Source organism: Amblyraja radiata, chromosome 10, assembly GCF_010909765.2.
Source record: "Amblyraja radiata isolate CabotCenter1 chromosome 10, sAmbRad1.1.pri, whole genome shotgun sequence".
In the NCBI taxonomy this organism is placed as follows: domain Eukaryota; kingdom Metazoa; phylum Chordata; class Chondrichthyes; order Rajiformes; family Rajidae; genus Amblyraja; species Amblyraja radiata.
Genome location: NC_045965.1, coordinates 30,520,705 through 30,542,729, shown reverse-complemented (window position 1 = coordinate 30,542,729; position 22,025 = coordinate 30,520,705). Strand labels below are relative to the sequence as shown.

The 22,025-nt window shown below is 41.3% G+C and overlaps 1 protein-coding gene across 2 annotated transcripts in view; it reads left to right on the top strand.

Moving 5' to 3' along the window:
• wls (Wnt ligand secretion mediator) overlaps nucleotides 1-22,025 on the top strand; it is a 55,935-nt gene that overhangs the window by 24,084 nt on the left and 9,826 nt on the right. For both annotated transcript variants that reach the window (XM_033028466.1, XM_033028465.1), the window contains exons 3-9: nucleotides 5,028-5,152; nucleotides 6,456-6,617; nucleotides 7,155-7,291; nucleotides 8,204-8,372; nucleotides 10,326-10,423; nucleotides 13,231-13,294; nucleotides 20,243-20,386. In XM_033028466.1, the coding sequence (XP_032884357.1) occupies nucleotides 5,028-5,152; nucleotides 6,456-6,617; nucleotides 7,155-7,291; nucleotides 8,204-8,372; nucleotides 10,326-10,423; nucleotides 13,231-13,294; nucleotides 20,243-20,386 (899 nt within the window). The remainder of the gene's footprint in view (nucleotides 1-5,027; nucleotides 5,153-6,455; nucleotides 6,618-7,154; nucleotides 7,292-8,203; nucleotides 8,373-10,325; nucleotides 10,424-13,230; nucleotides 13,295-20,242; nucleotides 20,387-22,025) is intronic.

The following is a 22,025-nucleotide window of genomic DNA, read 5'->3' as shown; positions in this document are numbered from 1 at the left end:
CTACAATTGATGCGATGAACTATTTAAGCTGGTTAATCATTGGTGTTGACGAGTGTGTGAGATGGTACCTTCCCTGGAAATAAGTGGGACAATGGGATCGATGGTAATTCTCTGAGAGCTGAGAACTAAATGGCCTTCTATGTCATAAGGAAATACTCAATCCATGGAAAAGAAAACAGCTAGTTTCAGCTCGAGGATCTTTTGTCAGAATTCTTATCAGTGTGCATTTTACAGAGTAACTTCCTCCCTCAACTTTTTTTTTAAAGAGATTTGTAAGAGTCAAGTCAAGTCACATTTATTTATATAGCACATTTAAAAAACAACTCTCGTTGACCTAAGTGCTTTACATTTGTTATAAGAATAGTATAAACAAACAAACTACATACATATATACATATAATCCTCGCTCAGTGGACGTCAGGAAAGGCTTGGGAGTATAGATAAGATTTTAGTCTTGACTTAAAGGAGTCGATGGAGGGGGCAGTTCTGATGGGAAGGGGGATGCTGTTCCACAGTCTAGGAGCTGCAACCGCAAAGGCGCGGTCGCCCCTAAGCTTATGCCTAGACCGCGGGATATTCAGTAGCCCCAAGTCGGACGATCTGAGGGACCTGGAGGTGGAGTGGTGGGTGAGAAGACTTTTAATGTAGGAGGGGGCAAGCCCATTGAGGGCTTTGTAGACATAGAGGAGGGGCTTGAAATGTATACGGAACCACACAGGGAGCCAGTGGAGAGAGGCCAGGATCGGGGTGATGTGGTCCCATTTTCGGGTGCCCGTCAGGAGTCTCGCTGCGGCGTTTTGGACCAGTTGCAGGCGGGATAGGGAAGATTGGCTGATGCCAGTGTAGAGAGAGTTGCAGTAATCTAGGTGGGAGGAGATAAATGTGTGGATGACCTTTTCGAGGTCATCAAAGTGGAGGAATTGTTTTATTTTAGCTATCGTCCGAAGCTGAAAGAGGCTAGCTTTTACCACGGCATTGACTTGTTTGTCAAATTTCAGTGCTGAGTCAAATATCACGCCGAGGTTTTTGACGTGAGGTTTGAGTAGTGGGGTAAGGCTTCCAAGAATGCCTGCTATCATTTTGATTGAGTCCGAGGGGCCGAGAAGGATGACCTCAGACTTACTCTCATTTAGTTGGAGGAGGTTCTGGGCCATCCAGCACTTTCTATCCTCGAGGCAGCGGGTAAGGTTAAGTAGATTTGATTGGTTTTTGAGCTTCAGGGGGAAATAGAGTTGTGTATCGTCTGCGTAGCAATGGAAGGAAATGCCGTGCCTTTCAATGACTTGGCCTAAGGGGAGCATATACAAGGAGAAGAGAATGGGGCCAAGGATGGAACCTTGTGGAACCCCACAGCAGAGATTAGCTGGGGAGGAGAAAGAGTTGCCTATGTTAGTCGAGAAACTCCTACCTTTGAGGTAAGAGATGAACCATCTCAGGGCAGTGCCATCAATACCAACTCCGAACCGGAAACGGTCAATTAGGATGGTATGGTCGACAGTGTCAAATGCTGCGCTGAGGTCAAGAGAACTTTAATAACTACAACCAAATTCTGGCAACTAACCTGTGTACACAAATGCAGAAGTTTAATAGACGGAAGGCATGAAGGAGAGAATGCTGGTGACAACTCTTTATTCTCTGTACTTTTGAAATGGAAATGGCTGTTGCTTTTATGTCAGCAATAGTCTCCAGTTCATTTCAAATGCTAGTCTTTCAATATTAAGTTTTCATTATATTCCATTGTGAGTATAATGAATATTCATGTTCCTACTCTCGCTGAATTTCAGAAGGCCTTTAAGGTGCCGCACGTGAGGCTGCTAAAGAAGATGGGAGCCCATGGTATTGGAGGGAATATGCTGGTGTGGATAGAAGGTTGGCTGAATGGCAGAAGGCAGTGGGAATAAAGAGGCTTTTTCAGGTTGGCTGCCAGTGACTAGCGGTGTTCTGCAGGGTTCGGTGTTGGGGCTGCTCCTATTCATGTTGTATATCAATAATTTGGATGAGGGAATTGATGGCTTTGTGGCCTTGTTTGCAGATGATATGAAGATAGGTAAAAAGGCAGGTGGTATAGAGAAAACGGCGACTTTGCAAAATGACTTGGACACGTTGAGAGAGCAGGCAAAGAAGTGGCAGATGAAATAGTGTTGCAAAGTGTGCAGTCATGCACTTTGGTAGTAGGAATAAAGGTGTAGACCATTTTCTAAATGGGCAGGGGATTCAGAAATCAGAGCTGCAAAGGGACTTGGGAGTGCTGGCGCGGGATTCCCAGAAGATTGATTTCTAAGTTGAATCGGTGGTAAGGAAAGCAAATGCAATGTTAAGATTTATTTCAATAGGATTAGAATATAAAAACAGGGATGTAAGGCTGAGGCTTTATAAGGCACCGGTCACTTTGCCTTTGGCGAATAGTGAGCAATTTTACGCCCCATATCTGAGGAGGGATGTGCTGGCATTTGGGAGGATCCAGAAGATGATCCCGGGGATGATTGGGTTAACATATGATAAGCATTTGGAAGCACTGGGCCTACACTCACTGGAGTTTGGAAGGATGGGGAAACATTGAATCTTACTGTAAAATGAAAGGCCTCGATAGAGTGGACGTGGAGAGGAAGTTTCCACTTGTGGGGGAGTCTAGGACCAGAGGGCACAGTCTTTGAATAAAAGGATATACCTTTATAAAGACCGGGGGAATATTTATAGTCAGAAGGTGGTGATTCTATAGAATGTATTGCCACAGATGTCTGTGGAGGCTATCATTGGGTATTTTTAAAGTGAAGATAGATTCTAGATGGGTAAGGGTGTTAAAAGTTATGGGGAGAAGGCAAGAGAATGGGGTTGATCAGCCATGATTAAATGGTGAGACTTGATGGGCTGAATGGCCTGATCCTGTATGAGGCTTTTATTTGCAGTGCTCTGCCTGAAGGAAAACAGTTTGCTGACGCCTGCCTCTTATGACGAATGAAGTATAATTCTGTTATTATTCTCCAGTAAAGGATATTGTTATTTAGGGAAACTGTGTTTCTGCAGTATATGATTCTCAATGTTATGAAATCTAAAAATGCTTCGTAGGAGACTAAATTGGGTAACATGTTAAAGAGATTAGACAGCACTCTTGTAAAATTCAGAAAAATTGTGCATTGATGACCAATAATTTAGTAATGTTAGCTCCCGGTTGGTAAAAGCAGCTGCGGGTCATACAGAGTAACAGTAAACCTTGTCTGCTACCTGGCAAATACTTTTCAATCAGTAATCCACTCGCAAGATTTTGAAACTGTTTCAAATAATATGCATCCACTCTTTTAGATTTCATTCCTGTGCTCGGTCTCTTATGGATTTAACCAGTAAGAATCATTATGGCAGCCTTGTATTATTTTTTTAACGTTATTAATTTCAGTCATCCTATTTGATAACTACTGTGTTATTAGTTCCGAAATATTATGTACATCTCGTCTTGAATAATCACCTCCCCTCCATGCTGGCTGCAAAGTCTCCACAGAGGTTTTATGCAGGCAAATGATAAGTAAAGTGTCATTTCGCATCTCTGCCTGAACAAAATCTCTCCCTTGACTAGCCCAGACTCCAATAAACCTTCCTACCTTGCATGTATTGCCCTTGGTTCTATTACTTTTATAAAACATAGGTTTCAGTTGAACATTTTTGGGGAAGAAACTCCTACTTGGCTTAACTGGTGGATGTCGCAACATTTAAGAAACATTTAGACAGGTACATGGATTGGATGGGTTTCGAGGGATATGGGCCAAATATAGGCAGGTGAGATTAGTGTAAATGGGCCATGTTGGTCACTGTAGGCAAGTTGTGGTAAAGGGTCTGTTTCCACGCTGCATGGCTCTGATTCTCTAGGTTCACTCTTTTAGATCTGGATATTCCAGCAAGTGAACCATCTAATATCAAGTTGATGAATTATGACTTGAGATCCTGTGTCTACTACATGGCAAAGAGCATAAGCCCACACAAACAGCAGGATATAGATCAGCTACAGAAAAGGGCAAAGAAATGGCAGATGGAGTTTAATCCGAGTAAGTGTGAGGTGTTGCGCTTTAGGAGGACAATTGCAAGGGGAAAATATATAATTAATACATGATCCTAAACAGCATTGATATACAGAATGATCTTGGGGTCCAAGTCCATAACTCTGAAAGTGGCAACACAAGTAGATAATAGTAAAGAAGGCGTATGGTATCGGGTCCTCACCCGAAACATCATGTATCCATTTTCTCCAGAGATGCTGCCTGACCCGCTGAATTACTCTAGTATTTGTGTCTTTCTAGGCATGTGGTATGCTTGCTCGCATAGGTCAGGGTATTGAGTGCAAGTGACAGAAAATCGTGATGCAGCTTGAAAGGACTTGGGTTAGGCTGCATTTAGAGTATTGTGTGAAGTTCTGGTTGCCCCATTACATGTTGTCTGGATTGGTGGGGGGGGGGGGGGGGGGGGGCTGTATTAGCTACAGGGAAGGTTAGACAGATTTGGATTATTTTTTCTAGGGTGCCAGAGGTTGCAGGTAGACCAGATAAAAGACAAGGTACTCGTGAATCTGTGTCTCACCGGGAAGAACTTCTGGGGTCCCTGCCTGGAGGTGAGGGAGGAGGTATATAGAATGGTGTTGCATCTCCAGGGGAAAGTATTTGGGGAGAGGTACCTATAAGATGTGGGTGAAAGATCCATCAATGACATCAGGTGGTTCATCTATGACTGCAGGGAGGAAATCAAGTTTACTAATGAACGAGGACATCTCTGATGTCATGGAATGGAAAGCCTCATCTTGGGAGCAGATGTGGTGGAGATGGAGAAATTGAGAGTAGGGATTAGTGTCTTTGCAAGAGGCAGGGTGGGAGAACATGTAGTCTAGATAACTGGGAATCAGTAGGTTTGTAGTAGACATCAGTCAATAGTCTGTCCCGTGTGACAGAGGCGGATACGACTCACTATTTTCACATTTATTAGAAATGCCTTATTGTGTTCAGGGAATTATTTATTTTGGAGAATAACTGCCATTGTTTCTATTGCAGACGATGATGCTGTGGTCACATTGAATGTTTCGCTGGGCTATCGTGATGACCGTGTTAGTGAATGGACTGAAATGGCCCATACTGTTGAAAACCGGAAGCTAAATTGCAACTTCTCATCTCCAAAAGTATGTAATTTCGGATCAGCTTTCCATTAATGTTGAAAATCAGAAACTGCAAATCTGAAATCAAGTTTTAAAAATTCTGTAAATGCCTAGCTTGATCTACGGAGTTTCCAGCACTTTCTGCTTTTATTAATAATCTTCTTGCACTGAATCATGAGACGTTGGTGTTACTGGTCAGGCTAACATTTACGATGTTAGCCTGGCCAGTAACATTTCAGGGTTCCCTATCCAACCTTGAAATCTGGCTTGCTCGGCAAGTTCAGAGGGCAATTTAGAGTCCTTTACATTAAAGTAGTGTGAGGCAGGCTGGGTAAGTAGAGCATATTTCCTTCCTCCCACGGAGAGAGTAATTAAAGCAGATGCATTTTAAACAATTATCAGGTTAGTTTCATGCTCACCATTGTTGACGCCAGGTGTTAATTTTGGGGAATAGAATTGCTGTATCCAGATCTACAGTATATCTCAATGAATTTCTCAATGAATTATGATACTGAGTTATTATCCAACAGACTTGAGTGTAAACTGTATTGAATAAACCTCTGAATGAAATAAAACCCTGTGTTGTTGGACATAAGTTTAAGAGAGAGACACGAGCATCTGCAGATGCTGAAATCTTGAATAAACCACAAAATGCTGGAGTAACTCAGTACTGGAGAGACAATGTTTTGGGTTGGGACCCTTTTTCCTACTGAGGAATGGGTGGGGAGCAAGTAGGGACAAAAGGGGCAGGGAATATAAAGCGTGGCAAATAATAGGTGGATACAGGTGAGGGGGGGGGGGGGTGTTGATTGGCAGATGGGTGAACAAAGACTAGAGATGAAAAGGGAACAAATTGGTATCCAATAAGGAGGAAAGAGGAGTGAAATATAACGCTGGAGAGGGAGGGGTATGGGTGGAAGGAGATGGGAATGGGTGGAAGGAGATGGGAATGGGTGGTGAGTGCACATAATGGTATGAACATTGAATTCTCCAATTTTGGGTAACAACCTCACCAATTTCTCCCACCCCCAACTCCTTCCACCTCTGTCCCTCTCTTCTATTCTCTCTTTATCTGACACCCTATTGTCTTTTCACAATAGCCAGCCAACTTCACTCAGTTAGTTCCATCTATCCGTTCTGTATTCTCCATTCTCTGCTTTTACACGGTTGGCTGTTGATGCTGATCATGGGGCTCACATTTTGAAGAGCACTTTAACAATGAAACGGCATCATAGCACAAGTTAGAGGCTGAGGATGACTATGTAAAAATATCTCCTGATCCCTTGTGTTCTGGATTTTCATTCATTCTCTTTCTTCTATTGAACAGACACATGACAATCAGGGGCAACTATACGACTGCGAACTGCTTCCCTTCATGGAATTGGGCAGTGTTTCACATAAATATTATCTGATTAACGTTCGACTTCCTGTTAATGAGAAGAAGAACATCAACATGAAAATTGGAAAGCTCAAGAATGTTCGGATGGTGGTAATGTCACTGCTCTGTTCTGATATTAAAGCATACAGTGATTTAGCACTAGTTTTTTGTAACTAAATATTAACAAATTGTCCATTTCTATACCAGCAAAGCATAATATTTTGCTGTTTCTCCTGTTCATGCCAGTAAATGCCAATGTATAGTGATGTTTCCTAAGATATCTCCAGTCGTCCAGTCCTTCCTGTTTGGAGACATTGGGAGAGACTAGCAGGATGTGGGCACATTGAGGAATTGTAACTGAAATAACCATGTATTCTGCTCTTGAAAATGAGAGGAGAATCCTGGCAGGCTCCTTTTTGTGTTCAGAGCACAGCATAGAAAAGCACCTGCATCCTGGAAATCCCCTTCATTCCCTATTAGTTTAATTATGCATCATGTTCAGCACAGATCAATTTAATTAAGCATCATGTTCGGCACAAACATTGTGGGCCAAAGGGCCCATTGCTATACTGTTCTATAAGAGCAACATTCAATTAATTTTTCATTTCACAGGGACTTTAACAACTGTCATTTTGATTCTTTTAACAGTCAATTCATCAGAATGGTGGATTTACAAGGGTCTGGTTTGCAATGAAAACCTTTCTGACTCCCAGTATTCTCATCATTATGATCTGGTATTGGAGACGAATTACCATGATGACTCGCCCACCTGTCCTTCTGGAAAAGTAAGACTGATATTTAATGTGGATTCATGGATGTATTTTTATGTATGATTCTACAAAGTATGTTGACAATAATAATTAACTTAAACTAAACATTTTATGCAGATATTGTAATCCTTGAATATCCTTTTTTTTTTTTCTCTCTCTTTCTAAGTCTAGCAATAAAAATGTGTAGGAAGGAACTGCAGATGCTGGTTTAAACTGAAGATAGACACAAAATGCTGGAGTAACTCAGCGGGACAGGCAACATCTGGAGAGAAGGAATGGGTGATGTTTCGTGTTGAGACCCTTCTTTAAATTGACCTATCTGTTCAAGCTCAGTCTGAAGAAGGGTCTTGATCCGAACCGTCACTCACTCCTTCTCTTCAGAGAAGCTGCCTGTACCGCTGAGTTACTCCAGCATTTTGTGTCTATCTTCTGGGACTAGAAATTTGTTTGTGTTAGAACCCGATATCCAGTGCATTATCAAAAAATTTAATTCGATTGAAATAATAAATTTAGTAAACTTGTAGCTCAACTGGTATGCATTTCCTAATATTAAACTGACCCACCCAAATCAGACCACAGGCTGAATTTCAAGTCTACAAGTTAATTGGTGTCAACTGTTATCGCATTAGGAGTCTCTGAATATAGTAGAAAGGGTATTAACCAAGCTTCTTAACATGACAAATTGTTCCTGTTGCAGATCGCATGTGTAAAGTTATAATTAAAATAACATGTCTGGAAATTAACCAAATGAATAATGAATAAACCACTTGTCAAAAATGCAGTAATGTAATTTTAAAAGGAATGAAACTGTATCTTGTGGAATAAGTGCAGGCGCACGATACAGTTGTAAGATTTGCAGGCGTTTCTAGACAATGTCACGGTATTCACTACAATGAATTTCATAAGTTATTAATATTTTATTTGCAGAGTAATTTTTGCACTTGGGATCTCAATGACCTTTATCAATATCCCAGTGGAATGGTTTTCCATTGGATTTGACTGGACTTGGATGCTTCTGTTTGGAGACATTCGACAGGGGATCTTCTACGCCACATTGCTGTCATTTTGGATTATCTTCTGTGGCGAGCATCTCATGGTTAGTTCCTTCTGCAGTATATCTCTCAATTCGAGAAATAGCTTTTCTAACTCAATTTACAAAAAGAAAGGAAACATAGAAGCATAGAGCAATAGGTGCAGGAGTAGGCCATTCGGCCCTTCGAGCCAGCACCGCCATTCAATATGATCATGACTGATCATCTAAAATCAGTACCCCGTCCTGTTTTTTCTCCATATCCCTTGATTCCTTTAGACCTAAGAGCTAGATCTAACTCTAAGGAGCTGTTGTTACTTGGAATTTTAAGACTTTTTACAAATTCAAATTTGATCATTTTAAAATCACTTTCATAGTCAGTGATGGGAGACATTTTGCAATTAAGTTTTCTGCTTTGAACTGGGACAATAAATGTTAAATGTGTCAAACCAGGTACTTTTTACCTGGGTCAAAGAATATTGTGAAACAAGTCCATTTAGCTTATCATTGCTGTGCCAACTACTTTACCTAATTGCACCTCCTTCACAAGGACCATGGGCATGCAAGTACACATTGAAAGGCTGTTTAAACGTGAGTTTTTTTGCCTCTACCACCCTTCTAGATAGTGTTCTCTGCAATGCTCTGGATGATGGGTATTTCCCTTCATTATCTTTATAATCTTTCTGCCAATTACTCCTAATCCATGCCCCCGATTTTTGACCACCTTGTCTAAGAGAAATTGGGTCCTTGTAGTTGCACTATCTTGGCTCATTCCATTCCAACAAAAATACCTGTAGCAGAAGCTTTCCTTCAGGTGTTATCTGAGTTATTCTTCACTGCACACAGTCCAGTGCAACTCCATTACATTGTTCCTGTAGTGTGATCACCAGAATCTCATGTGGTGCTTGTGGCCTTTCTAGTGCTTTACACAGTTCGACTTCAAACTCCCTGCTCGTGTAATCTAAACCTTAGCCAGTAATGTGTTCTGTATGCCTTTTTAACGATCGTATTGACCTACAGTGCTACCTTTAAGGATAAAAAGCAAAGTGCTAGAGGAACTAGATAGGCCAGGCAGTATCTGTGGAGGGAAATGGACAGAGGACGATTCGGGTTGGTATGGAGTCTTTAGATTGTCTGAAGACAGTTCTCAGCCCAAAGTCCTTTGTCCACATCCCTCCACTGAAGCAGCCTGGCCCGTTGGGATCCCTCAGCATTTTGTTCTTTTGCTCAAAATTCTGGCAATTTCAGTCTCTTGACTACCTTTAAGAATATGTAGGCATTCGGGTCAATCATACCTTTTTCCATTTATGTGCGTTCCATTGGTTGTTCTATCATCTGTGTGGAGTTTACACATTCTCTCTGTGACAGAGTGGAGTTCCTCTAGGTGCTCGTGTTTTCTCCCACATCCCAAAGATGTGGGTTTGTAGGTTAATTGGCCTCTGCAAATTGCCCTTAGTATGTAGGGAGTGGATACCAAAATGGGATAACATTAGAACTAATGTAAATGAGTGATCAATGGTCGCCGTAGATACAGTGGCCAAAGGGCCTGGTTCCATGTTATACCTCTAAACTAAACTGCCGTCTGATTACTTGGTTTACATCAGCCTCTGTAATTAACTCCCTTCTTTTATTTTCAAATATATTTATCTAGGTAATTTAGCCATTTTTAAAGATGATAACCTGAGTTCACTATGTTTATCCTATCCTATAATTCACACCACTTTGTCCCAACCACAACCTTGGCATCCTCCTCTTTCGTGAAGTCCATCACATTCATTCTATCCAGAGATGCTGCCTGTTACTCCAACGTTTTGTGTCTCTACTCAGCATCTTGGGTCAGTTGGAATTGTTCAGTTACTGACTCCACAGAATTTGTATTGAAATTCAAACTTGCAAACCGTTGGTCCTTGTGGCTCATTGTTTCACTGTACCATTGGAAAAATATAATTATTATTTAAAAGCCTCATTTTTATCTCTGCACTGTTTACATCGACATTTGCTAACTGTTTTACCTCCTAGGATCAGAATGAAAGGAATCGACTATCCGTTTACCTGAAGCAGATTGTGCCAATTGGTTTTGGTTCATTCTGCCTCTTCATTTTTGATCTGTGTGAGAGGTAAGGGCTTTTTTATTGATTCACTGAGCTGACCAAATTGACGATGATCCATCTAGCTAAATGAACTATAAATTTTCCTGACTGCCAGTGTTGAAAAGAGTGATTATTATTGAGTTCATTCTCACTTTCCATTTTGCCATTAAGGTTAGGGTGTGGTTATTATAATTTGCAATGTGTAGAGCGACAGTGTTAATTAACTGTTAAACTGCTGCAAATTTACAAGATTATATGTGCAAAATGTTTTTAAAAGGCTAGTTATTTTCTGTGACTATCTTCCCCAGTTTGAATATCAATTCTAATGGATTCCCTTTATTTCAAGCATATTTAATGTTAGAAGAAAGAGACCAATTGTTGTAATAGGAACACAAACCAAAGTTCATTATAATGTGATGCTGGAGAATGATGCCATTATACGCGAAGCTCCTCTTAAAGTGATTCAAACAGCTTCCATTCCGAAACTGAGTAAATCATTTGTTCCAACATTGAAAATCTTCTTTTAATCACCGCAACAGCAAAGGAACTCTTGGAACTATTCTATCTTGGCCCTGCTGCTATCAACATACCTATGACTAATAATACAACAAGGAAGTGTGGCAGTCAGGGGAGGCTATAGGTGTGGCTGCAATGATGGAGATCCCAGCCTGGCCCACTCTATTATTTTCCTCCACCCACCCCTTCCCAAGCATCCTCCTAGTGAATGTTTAATCATTTGAAGAGCTTGGAGCAAGGCTGCTGTTTCAAATGGAGATCAGGCACTGCTATGTTTTTTGGTTCACTGAGACATGGATCAAACATGACCCGCTACACACCTGAGCGGTTCTCCATTTATCACACGGACCATCAGTAATCCTCTGGCTCAAGATAGCAGTTTAAGCATTGACCATAATGGAGTGCTTTGAAAAATGGTGACCTACATCAGCACTAATCTCCTCGACATTAGTCAGAATTGGTGATAACATTTTCTACAAACTGACCCAAAATGCGTGTGCTTATCAGAGTATTCAGGTATACACCCTTAATTGTCTAGCCAAGTATTATGTACACTTGATCTTTAAGTTCACCGATGTTGTTCGATGGATTAACAACAATGAAGAGACAAAGTACAGGAAAGAGATTGAGAAACTCAGCAATAACAACCTGGCTGATAAGGAGAGCAAATGAGTTGGTTGTTGGCGTGAGGAAGTCACCATTAACGGAGCTGCTGTAGATATGGTCGACAGCTTACAGCAGTACCAAGGCATACATATCACCAGAGCCGAACATGGTCCCTTCACACTGATCATGAAAGTGCATTACGTCCTTGGGCATCTGACAAGATTTAGCATGCCATGAGGATTCACTCTAACTTCTACAGAAGCACTATAGAAAGTATTCTGACAGAACACGTCTCAGTTCTGGTATGGCAACTGCTCTGCTGTTGACCATCTGAATCTGTAGAGAGTGGTAAACACAGTCAGTCCATCACAGGCTCATTACATTCTTCAATCCAGTCCATCTTCACGGTGCGTTGCATCCAGGAAAGCTGGAAATATTGTTGTGGATACCTACCACCCTGGCTACTCCATTTTCATGTCTGAGAGAAGATACGAGAGCTTGAAAGCTCAGACTTCTAGATATGCAGTTTAGTTCCCCACTGCTATTTGGCTCCTGAACCAATCACTTTGTCCACTCCCGTTTCCGGGAGGTGCTGCCACTTATTCTTGTCTTAACTCTACCTTTCCTGGTCCGAGAACACTAACGCAATTATCAAAAAAGCTCATCAGCGCCTCTACTTCCTGAGAAGATTACGGAGAGTCGGTTTGTCAAGGAAGACTCTCTCTAACTTCTACAGGTGCACAGTAGAGAGCATGCTGACTGGTTGCATCGTGGCTTGGTTCGGCAATTTGAGCGCCCTGGAGAGGAAAAGACTACAGAAAGTAGTAAACACTGCCCAGTCCATCATCGGCTCTGACCTTCCTTCCATCGAGGGGATTTATCGCAGTCACTGCCTCAAAAAGGCTGGCAGTATCATCAAAGACCCACACCATCCTGGCCACACACTCATCTCCCTGCTACTTTCAGGTAGAAGGTACAGGAGCCTGAAGACTGCAACAACCAGGTTCAGGAATAGCTACTTCCTCACAGCCATCAGGCTATTAAACCTGGCTCGGACAAAACTCTGATTATTAATAACCACTTTCTGCTATTTGCACTTTATCAGTTTATTTATTCATGTGTGTATATATTTATATCATGGTATATGGACACATTTATCTGTTTTGTAGTAAATGCCTACTATTTTCTGTGTGCTTAAGCAAGAATTTCATTGTCCTATACAGGGACACATGACAATAAACTCACTTGAACTTGAACTATTCCATTTGTGTACTGTAATATTTTCTTGCATTACAATCTTACACAATTCTGCTGTTTTACATTAGTTGTTGTATTGTCATTTCTGTGTCTATACTGTTTACTCTGTGATCTTCATGTGAACAAGCCATTTGATTGCATCGGGTGTATATGACATTGAATTAAGCTAATCGAATCATTATATAAAACCACTGGGTTCTAACTGTTGCTGTCCTGTTGTGGTGTGAAAGAAGTGTGAACATCTTGGTACAGTGCTCAGATGAATTTTCTCCTGCCCCAGCAAAGACACTAAAACACCTAAAACAAAAGAAATAGCCTTCCGCCCAGCAACATTGTAAGGATGCATTGTGAAGAGGACTGACTGAATGTTCTTTGATTGAATGTATGGAATGTGCCATGTTTTAAATATCAAATTCCTGATAAAACTTCACTGAATTTTTCAACATTTCTTCCAGAGGTGTGCAATTGACGAACCCATTCTACAGTATCTGGGCCACTGATGTCGGTACAGAATTGGCTGTATCCTTTTTATAATGGTTTTTAAATATATTTAATAAAAGTAACTACTCTGATTTGAGAGAAAAGTAATAGTGAAATTGAGGGTAAAGTATTCTGTAGGCCAGGCAAGCTGCCTCGGCAAATAGACACAAAAAGCTGGAGTAACTTAGTGGGAAAGACAGCATCTCTGGCGAAAAGGAATAGGGGATGTTTTTGGTCGAGACCCTTCTTCAGTTTGGATCTGAAATGTCACTTATTTATTTTCTCCAGAGATGTTATCTGACCCACTGAGTTACTCCAGGTTTTTGTGTCTATCTTCAGTTTATGCCAGCATCCCTTTGCTTCCAAAACTACATGCAATCGTATTTCAGATGTATACCTTTGCTCTTGAAACATTTGGAAGGATAAGCTTTAAAAGGCTGCCTTTCCCTCTCATGTGCAGTTGACATAAGCTGCTGTGATTAATTGCAGTTCTTTTGAACATGAGCAATATTTTGTGGCAATCTTGTGGCATGGTTCACCACTATAAGGAGCCAATTTCAGCTTAGTACCAAAGAAATTAGTCACTATATTTCATTGACAGTACTTCAACTAGCGCACTTGACTGGCAGAAAATTAATTAAAGCTTTTCCCTTCTGATTTCACTCTGTCATTCACCACAGAAGCTACTGATTCACTCATGATTTACAGTTCTTTTATTCCTCAATTAGCTCCAAATAGCCTCCCTTTGTAGCCAACTGGTGCATCACATTGAGTCTAATTATGCTTGCTGAATAGTGAGCAGAAGAAAAGGCCTAATTTTTATTCTCTGATGCTTGCGGCAAGCTAGGAGAGGTTTTTTTTCTTTAGTTTTGGCAGCGCCATTTGAATCTAGGTTTCTTTTCTATCTCTTTTGATAAATCAGTGATCATTGGAAAATATCTTTATAGGATCGTTATCTTTTATGTTGTTGGTTATGTGGGCAATAAGGTCACTATTTGTTGCCCGTCTCAAGATGCTTTTCGGAAAGTGGCAGTGAACAGCCAATTTTAAACCATTGTAATACCATTTGATGGTACTCCTAAAACGGTGTTATGTGGACAGATCTGCAGTTCATTAGTTTATTATTGTCACATATGTAGTTTAGAGATATGGTATTGAAACTCTGTACAGAGTTTGTATGTTCTCCCTGTATCTAAGTGTGACCGGGTGCTCCGGTTTCCTCCCACACCAAGCACATACAGGTTTGTAGGTTAATTGGCTTCTGAAAAATTGTAGATTGTCCCTAGTATGTAGGATAGTGCTAGTGTACAGGGTGTTCACTGGTCAGCATAAGCTCGCTGGGCCGAAGGGCCTGTTTCAGATTTGGCACCAATTTCAAGTTGCGGTTTTTGTTAAGTTCTCCACTGCTCTGTGCAGCCGCAGGCTGCGTCTGGTCCACGTGCTTGGCCTTTTGGACTGGTGACCCAGGCTGCTGCCGACTCTCAGTGGTCTACTCCACTCTCAAGCTGCACTGCACTCCCTCCCGTGGCTGGTGTGCTTACTGACTCTCTGTTCAGACTCTCTCCTCTCTGGTCCATGGGGCGAGCAGGGGCCAGGCTTTGTGTCTTTCCTCTCTGGGTGGGTTCCCAGTTCCTCGGCGGCAAGGAACCGTTTGTTGAAGACATGGATCTAGCGTAGAATTAAGTAAAGTTGTAGTCCATTGCAGGTCTGGGTGTGCGAGGACAGGAACTGTGGGAGAGTCCAAGCGAGGGCCTGCTTGTACTGCAGCGTGGTGGCCATTGTGGAACGCAGGATACAGAAGGAGAACCGTTGTGGGAAGCGGTGGGTGGACTGTTGGTATCTGAAATCTGGGTTGGTCTGAACTGGGAAGTCAGGAACCGGAGTTGGAAGCCAAGAGGCAGAAGATGGAGGCACAGACAAGTACTGAGGAAGCGTGCCTGGCTATGGTAGTGAGTCCAGGTTAAAACATGGACATGGAGCCGGAGAATGTCAGTAATCACAGAGGAGCAGTGAGAGAGAGTCTTGCAAAACTCTCGTCGGAGAGGAGGAGAAATTCTTCAAAGTAAGCATAACTTGAGGAGATTTTGCAGTGGGGTGGGCCAAAATGTTGAAACAAAGAACTGCAGTTGCAAGTTTATACCAAAGCTAGATACAAAGTGCTGGAGTAATCAGCAGCCTTGCTGCATCTCTGGAGAACAAGGATAGGTGATTTTTTTGGGTCGGGACCCTTCTACAGATTGAAAGTAGACAGTGAAGAGAGGGAGGGGTGGGTGAAGAGCTGGAGGGGAGTAAAGACCAGGACCAATTTGGGCCAGCAACAAATTACCTCTGGCAGAGTGGTGCCCTGGTAGGCCCATTGTTGGCAAGGGAAGGTGTGATCTCAAGAGGGACACAGTCCGGATTGGGTACAGGGTTTGGACTCTGTATCTATTAAGTAACAGTCAGGTTTGTGTGCAACTTGGGAGAGATGGCGGTGTTTCCATGTGGTATTGCTACTGGTTTATTATTGTCACATGTACTGCCATACAATGAAAGGCTTTTTCCATGCTATCCAATTAAATCCGATCTTGCTATACACAAGTACAACACGTAGTACAAAGTGAAAAATACCAGTTTGATGAATATTGTAATCAACATTGTAGTGTTACTGTTCAAGGGAAAATTACAGTGTACGCAATGTGATGGGTTGGAAGATTGGGGCTGCACCCTAGCTTGCGGGAGGGCTGTTCAGTAGTCTGATAACAGAGATGAAGAAGCTGTTCTTGAGTCTCGTGATATTTGCTGTCAAGCTTTTATATCTTCTTGCCAACAGGCTGGAAGAAGATCCGTTTAAGGGAATTTTGGACGAGTAAATGAAAAAGGAGGGACTCTGTATGCTGATATAGATATAGTGATATAGACCGAGATAAGGACTCAGGTCGAGCACAAAGCCAGCACAGACTAGTTGAGCTGCGTTGTATGTTGTATTTGATTCTTCACGTTTAATATGAGGTAACCAGAATGTTAATAAGTGTAGATGGGAGGACGGTTCTGGAGAAACAAAACTATTATGAATTAGATATGGAGCAAAATATAAACTGGTAGACGATCTCTGTAGATCAGGCAGCGTTTGTGAAGGCAATGGAGTGATTATTTTGGGTTGAGACTCTGCATTCGGAAGGCCCTTGACTGTCAGGGATTAACTTAAATGGGTTGTGAGGGGAAACTGCTAGCTGGCGGAGCTTGATTGCTATCTGATGTCGCGGGACACGTTTATATAGCGAATGCCGATATTGGGCTAGTTAGCACCGATTTCCTGATAAGATTTCCTCGCATATGAGGAATGACCACTTGACATGTTATCTAAGAGGTACTGTATGAAGTTAAACTTCAGAAGCAATCAGCACCATCACAAACAGGGGAAACACGGGGCTAAAGAATGTTAAGCTTTATTCATTTGAAATAAGAACATCTCATCTGTTGACAACCCGAAGGAGTTGACTACTGATATTTGATTCCAAATGCTTCATAAATATTTCAATTGGGCGTTACACTGCAATTTGTCTTGGGCTCTGGCAAAGACTTCTGTGCATTTGCTTAATGATAACACATCTGCCGGGTTTCACTACAGAGATCATCTGTAAGGAATGTTGTTCCTGGGTGTGTGGTGAGCTTGCAGGTTTGAACTGGGGCCAGCACGCTGTGCTCCACCCCCTCTTTGCAAGTGTGCCTTTTTCACTGTCACAGTAGAAGCAATGGGCTTTTTAACATATGTAGGCAGGAACTGCAGATGCTGGATTAAACCAAAGATAGACACAAAAAGCTGGAGTAACTCAGTGGGACAGGAGAGAAGGAATGGATGACATTTCGGCTTGAGACCCTTTTTTAACATGTTAAGATTGTACAATGGCTAAAAGAATTGCAGGAGCAATGGGAGTACACAGTATGCTGACAAACTAAAGATGGCTTATTTTACATATAAAATTGTCTAGGATTTTTAGTCCTCTGATTACTTGGAATATCAAAGTAATATCACTGAACTGACAGAATGCAACAATTCCCAATGTACAGAGTCATACAGCATGGAAATGGGCCCATCGGCCCAAATTGCCCACGCCGACCAAGATGCCTCATCTACACTAGTCCCACCTGCCCGCATTGCCCCATATACCTCAACACCTTTCCTATCCATGTATCTGTTGAAATGATTTTTAAATGTTATTATAGTACAACTACCTCCTCTGGCAGCTCATTCCATATACCCACCATTCTGTGTGGAAAAAGTCACCCCTCAAGTTCTTATTAAATCGTTCCTATCTCCCCTTAAACCTATGTCCGCTGGTTCTTGATTTCCCCTACTCTGGGTAAACCCAATCTGTTCCCATCAAGATCTTGTACACCTCTATAAGATCATCCCTCATCCTCCTGCACTAAAAGGACCAAAGTTCTAGTCTCTCCCACCTTTCCCTTTAGCTCTGGCCCACATATCATGGCAACATCCTTGTAAATCTTCTGTGCAATCTTTCCAGCGTAACAACTTCTTTCCCATAGCAGAGTTACCGACACTGAACAAAATATTCCACCAAAGTCTTATACAACTGTTAACATAGCATTCTCCCAACTTCAATATTTAGTACCAGGAATGACCAAGGCCAATGTGCTGAAAGCCTTCTGGAGCACCGTATCTACCTGTAACATCATTTTCAATGAACTGTGTACCTTCACTCCTAGATCCCACTGATCTACAACACTCCCCAGAGCCCTGCAGATTCATTGGGGTTTTGCCCAAAATACAACACCTCGCTCTTATCTGCATTAACCATTCCTCAGCCCAACTGATCAAGATCCTGCTGTAATTTTTGATAACCATCTTTGCTTTCTACACTACCACCTACTATGGATCATCTGCAAATTTACTAATCATGCCTTCTACATTCTCATCCAAATTGTTGATTACAATTTCAAATAGCAATAGGCCCAATGCCAATCCCTGAGGCACACCACTAGTCACAGGCCCCCCAACCTTCCACCAGCACCCTCTGCTTCAATCCATGAAATCAATGTTTTTATCCAATCAGCTAGCTCTCCTTGGATCCCTTGCAAACTAATGTTCCAAGCATCATACCATGTGGAACCTTGTCAAATGCCTTGCTGAAATCCATATTGACAACATCAACAGACCTGCCCTCATCAACGTTTTTGATTACTTCTTCAAAATCTCAATCAGATTTGTGGGGCATGATCTCTCATGCACAAAACCATGCTGATTATCCCCTGCCTATTCAAGTGCATATATATGTTGTCATTCAGAATGCTCTCCAATAACATTCCTGCCACAGATGTTGGGCTCACTGCTCTATCGTTCCCAGGCTTTTCCTTGCCACCTTTTTTTAAATAGAGACACATTAGCCACCCTTCAGGCACCTCGGCCATGTCATCCATTACAAATGTCTCATTATCACGGCAGTTGAGTTGCTGCCTTACAGGGCTAGAGACCCAGGTTAGATTGTTACTACCAAGGTGCTGACCAGGTTGCCCATCAGTTGTTTCAAAACAGCAAGAGTATCTGCATTTCACCACAATGTAGATAGGCAGGATATAAAAGTCCAATCTTCATATGAGGCATATCACATTTTTAATCTTTTATCTGGGTTAATATACATTTTTCTGTTTTGAAGAGTGGGAATGGCAATTAGTTCACCATTATCTCCCCTCGGGACTTCGGAAGGAAGTAAGAAATAGAAGCATAGTTTGGCCACACAGCCTGTTTCTGCCATGTAATCAGATCATTATTCATATTTTGCCTTCTATACACTCCTCCACCATTCATTTCATCCTGACTCCATATCCATGCCCCCCCAAAAAATTAGTTTTGGTCTTGAATTTACTCAATGACTGAGTATCCATAGCCTTCTGAAGTAGGCAATTTCAAAAGGTTACCATTCTCTTGAAGAAAACAACTGCAGCCTAGACAATCTTTAGTCAGGATTAAATTTCTTACCACCTGCAATCATCTTATAAATCTTACTTGCTCCATACTCTTCCAAATGCTATTAAACAGTCCTATGACTAATGTGTAGGAAGGGACTGCAGATGCTGGTTTACACCGAGACTGATAAAAGGGGCCTGACATGAAACATCACCAATTCCTTCAATCGAGAGATGCTGCCTTGCCTGTTGAGTTACTTTGGCATTTTGTGTCTATGTTCTATGACTAATGTTTTGGATGGCTCCATTGTGGCATTCTCACAATTACATTCGATGCTGTTTATTACTTTGTTTTACCCATAGTTCCAGTGAAGTCATGTAATTGTGAAGAATAGCTGATAGCATGATACAGCTTTCTGGCTACAATTTGAAGATCAGCAACTTCAGATCATTAGCACTTCTGGCATTTTGTTTTATTTGATTTGCAGCATTTGTAGTATATTACTTGGTAATTTCAAATAATAATGCTGCTCCTCCCATTAAGCTTTCCCCAGATTAGCCTATTTTTATTTTAATGTCCAACATGCGCTATCAGTGTTCTGTTTGTGTCGGTCTCTTCATAGATGCTTACTGGCCTGGGGTTTCAGCATTTTCTACCAAAATTTACAAAATCTGCAGGATTTTGCTTGCTTTTCCAGTTAATAGCCTATGTCCCATAGGAAAGCCAGGGCAGGGGCTGAGATATTGCTCTCGTGCTGGCATTTTCTGGTCTGCTGCTGATTTTGTGCATGGGACAGGGATGCTGATCCCAGAATATTGAACTTTGCCCTGCGGCATTATTCCAATTATGAAACTGTTATAATAAGGGCATAGCTCAGTTGTCAAAATAGCAACTGAACGAATGCAGGCTTTGATAGGCAGGATATAAAAGTCCAATCTTCATATGAGGCATATCACATTTTTAATCTTTTATCTGGGTTAATATACATTTTTCTGTTTTGAAGAGTGGGAATGGCAATCAGTTCACCAAGGACAACGTTAACTACTTATTCAGTGTTTACCTTGACAGCTGCATATAAGATGGCCTTTATCATAGTTGCAGGCATCTGCGCCTGTCTCTATTTCTTTTTTCTCTGCTTCATGGTATTCCAGGTCTTCCGAAATATAAGTGGCAAAAGATGTTCGCTCCCAGCCATGTCCAAAGCAAGGAGATTGCACTATGAGGTAAAACCATAAAGATACACCAGTAATGTAGTGTACCTTTTCTATTGCACAGAAAGGGCCTTGTTGTATTACGTTTGCATGAACTGTCTGAGAGCTATCCATTAGCCCCTTTCACAGGTTTTACTTTTTCAAATATTTATGCACTTTTCATTTAAACGCTGTTAGAAATTCTGCCTCCACCACTCATGCGTTTTGTTTGGTAATAGTTTTGTGCTTTTAAACCCTAGCCTTGATCAAAAACTTTCCTTTTGTCCTAACTGTCAAATTGGAAGAACCTTTTCAAGATACAAGATAATTTCCCTCAGACTCTGAAATCCTTTAATTATATCAGCTCTTTTTCTGTCAAAACCACACATTTTCCATTCTCTCCATTCTCTCCTTGTAGTTCTAAATTGCTTTATATTTGGCAATCTGAATGGCTGAGAATCATGCAATGGCCTTTCAGACCATTGAGGCCATGTTATTCCTTCATATAGAGCACTACAATAACTTGTCCGTAAAGTGGGATGTTCAAAGCAAACCAATACCTATTTTACCATTACTCCTATTTTAGTTTCTAATTATATCTTTTTAAAAAAAATCTCATATCTAACATATATTTTCAATCAATTGGCTTTGCAGTATTTTTTGCATTGAAACACTGAAGACACTATTATTTTTTAGTTAGACAAAAATGCTGGAGAAACTCAGCGGGTGAGGCAGCATCTATGGAGCGAAGGAATAGGTAACTGTTAAGCCTGAAGAAGGGTCTCAACCCGAAACGTCACCTATTCCTTCGCTCCATAGATGCTGCCTCACCTGCTGAGTTTCTCCAGCATTTTTGTCTACCTTCAATTTTTCCACCATCTGCAGTTCTTTCTTAAACATTCTTTCCCAGTTTCTCATTTCCTACCAAAATGTAATGTTTCAATTCTATATAATTCATTGATGCACTCTATGAATCTGTCTTCTTGCAAGATATAATTCTTAAACTTTACAACTTAAAATGGCAATTTTATCAAATAGGCAGCAGATATAGCACAAAATAAATATGATGTTGTTGAAATTATCTATGGTTGAGAAGTAATTTGATTACACTTTTTATGGAGAAAGAGTAGAATAAGGTGAAACCAATGTGAAGCGCAAGTGAGAGTGATGTGTTACACTCGGACCGGCTCAATGCTTTTTAGATTTGCTTTGAAAGGGAAAACATCAATGTACCGTCTTGAGCCCCTGACGATAGTGTAATCTTAGTCGACAAAGCTGATGTTGCAAGATCCTTCATGAGGGTGAACTTTCTGTAAGCATCTGGCCCTGATTGTGTATCTCGCTACTACCATCATGAAGAAGGTACAGGAGCCTGAAAATTGTGACCTCCAAGTTCAAGAAAATCTGCTTCCCAGCAGCCATTAGGTTCTTGACCTCTGCATAACACCAACCACTACCTTAACAACTATGATCTACGGTGGACTTTAAGTTGCACTAGGGACTTGCATTTTGCCTATATCCCTCTAAACCTTTCCGATCCATGTACCTGTTCAAATGTATTTTAAATGTTGTTATTGTACCAAGATCAACTACTTCCTCTGGCAGTTTGTTCCTTATGCCCACCACTCTGTGTGGGAAAAGTTTGCCCCTTAGGTTCCTATGAAATCTTCCC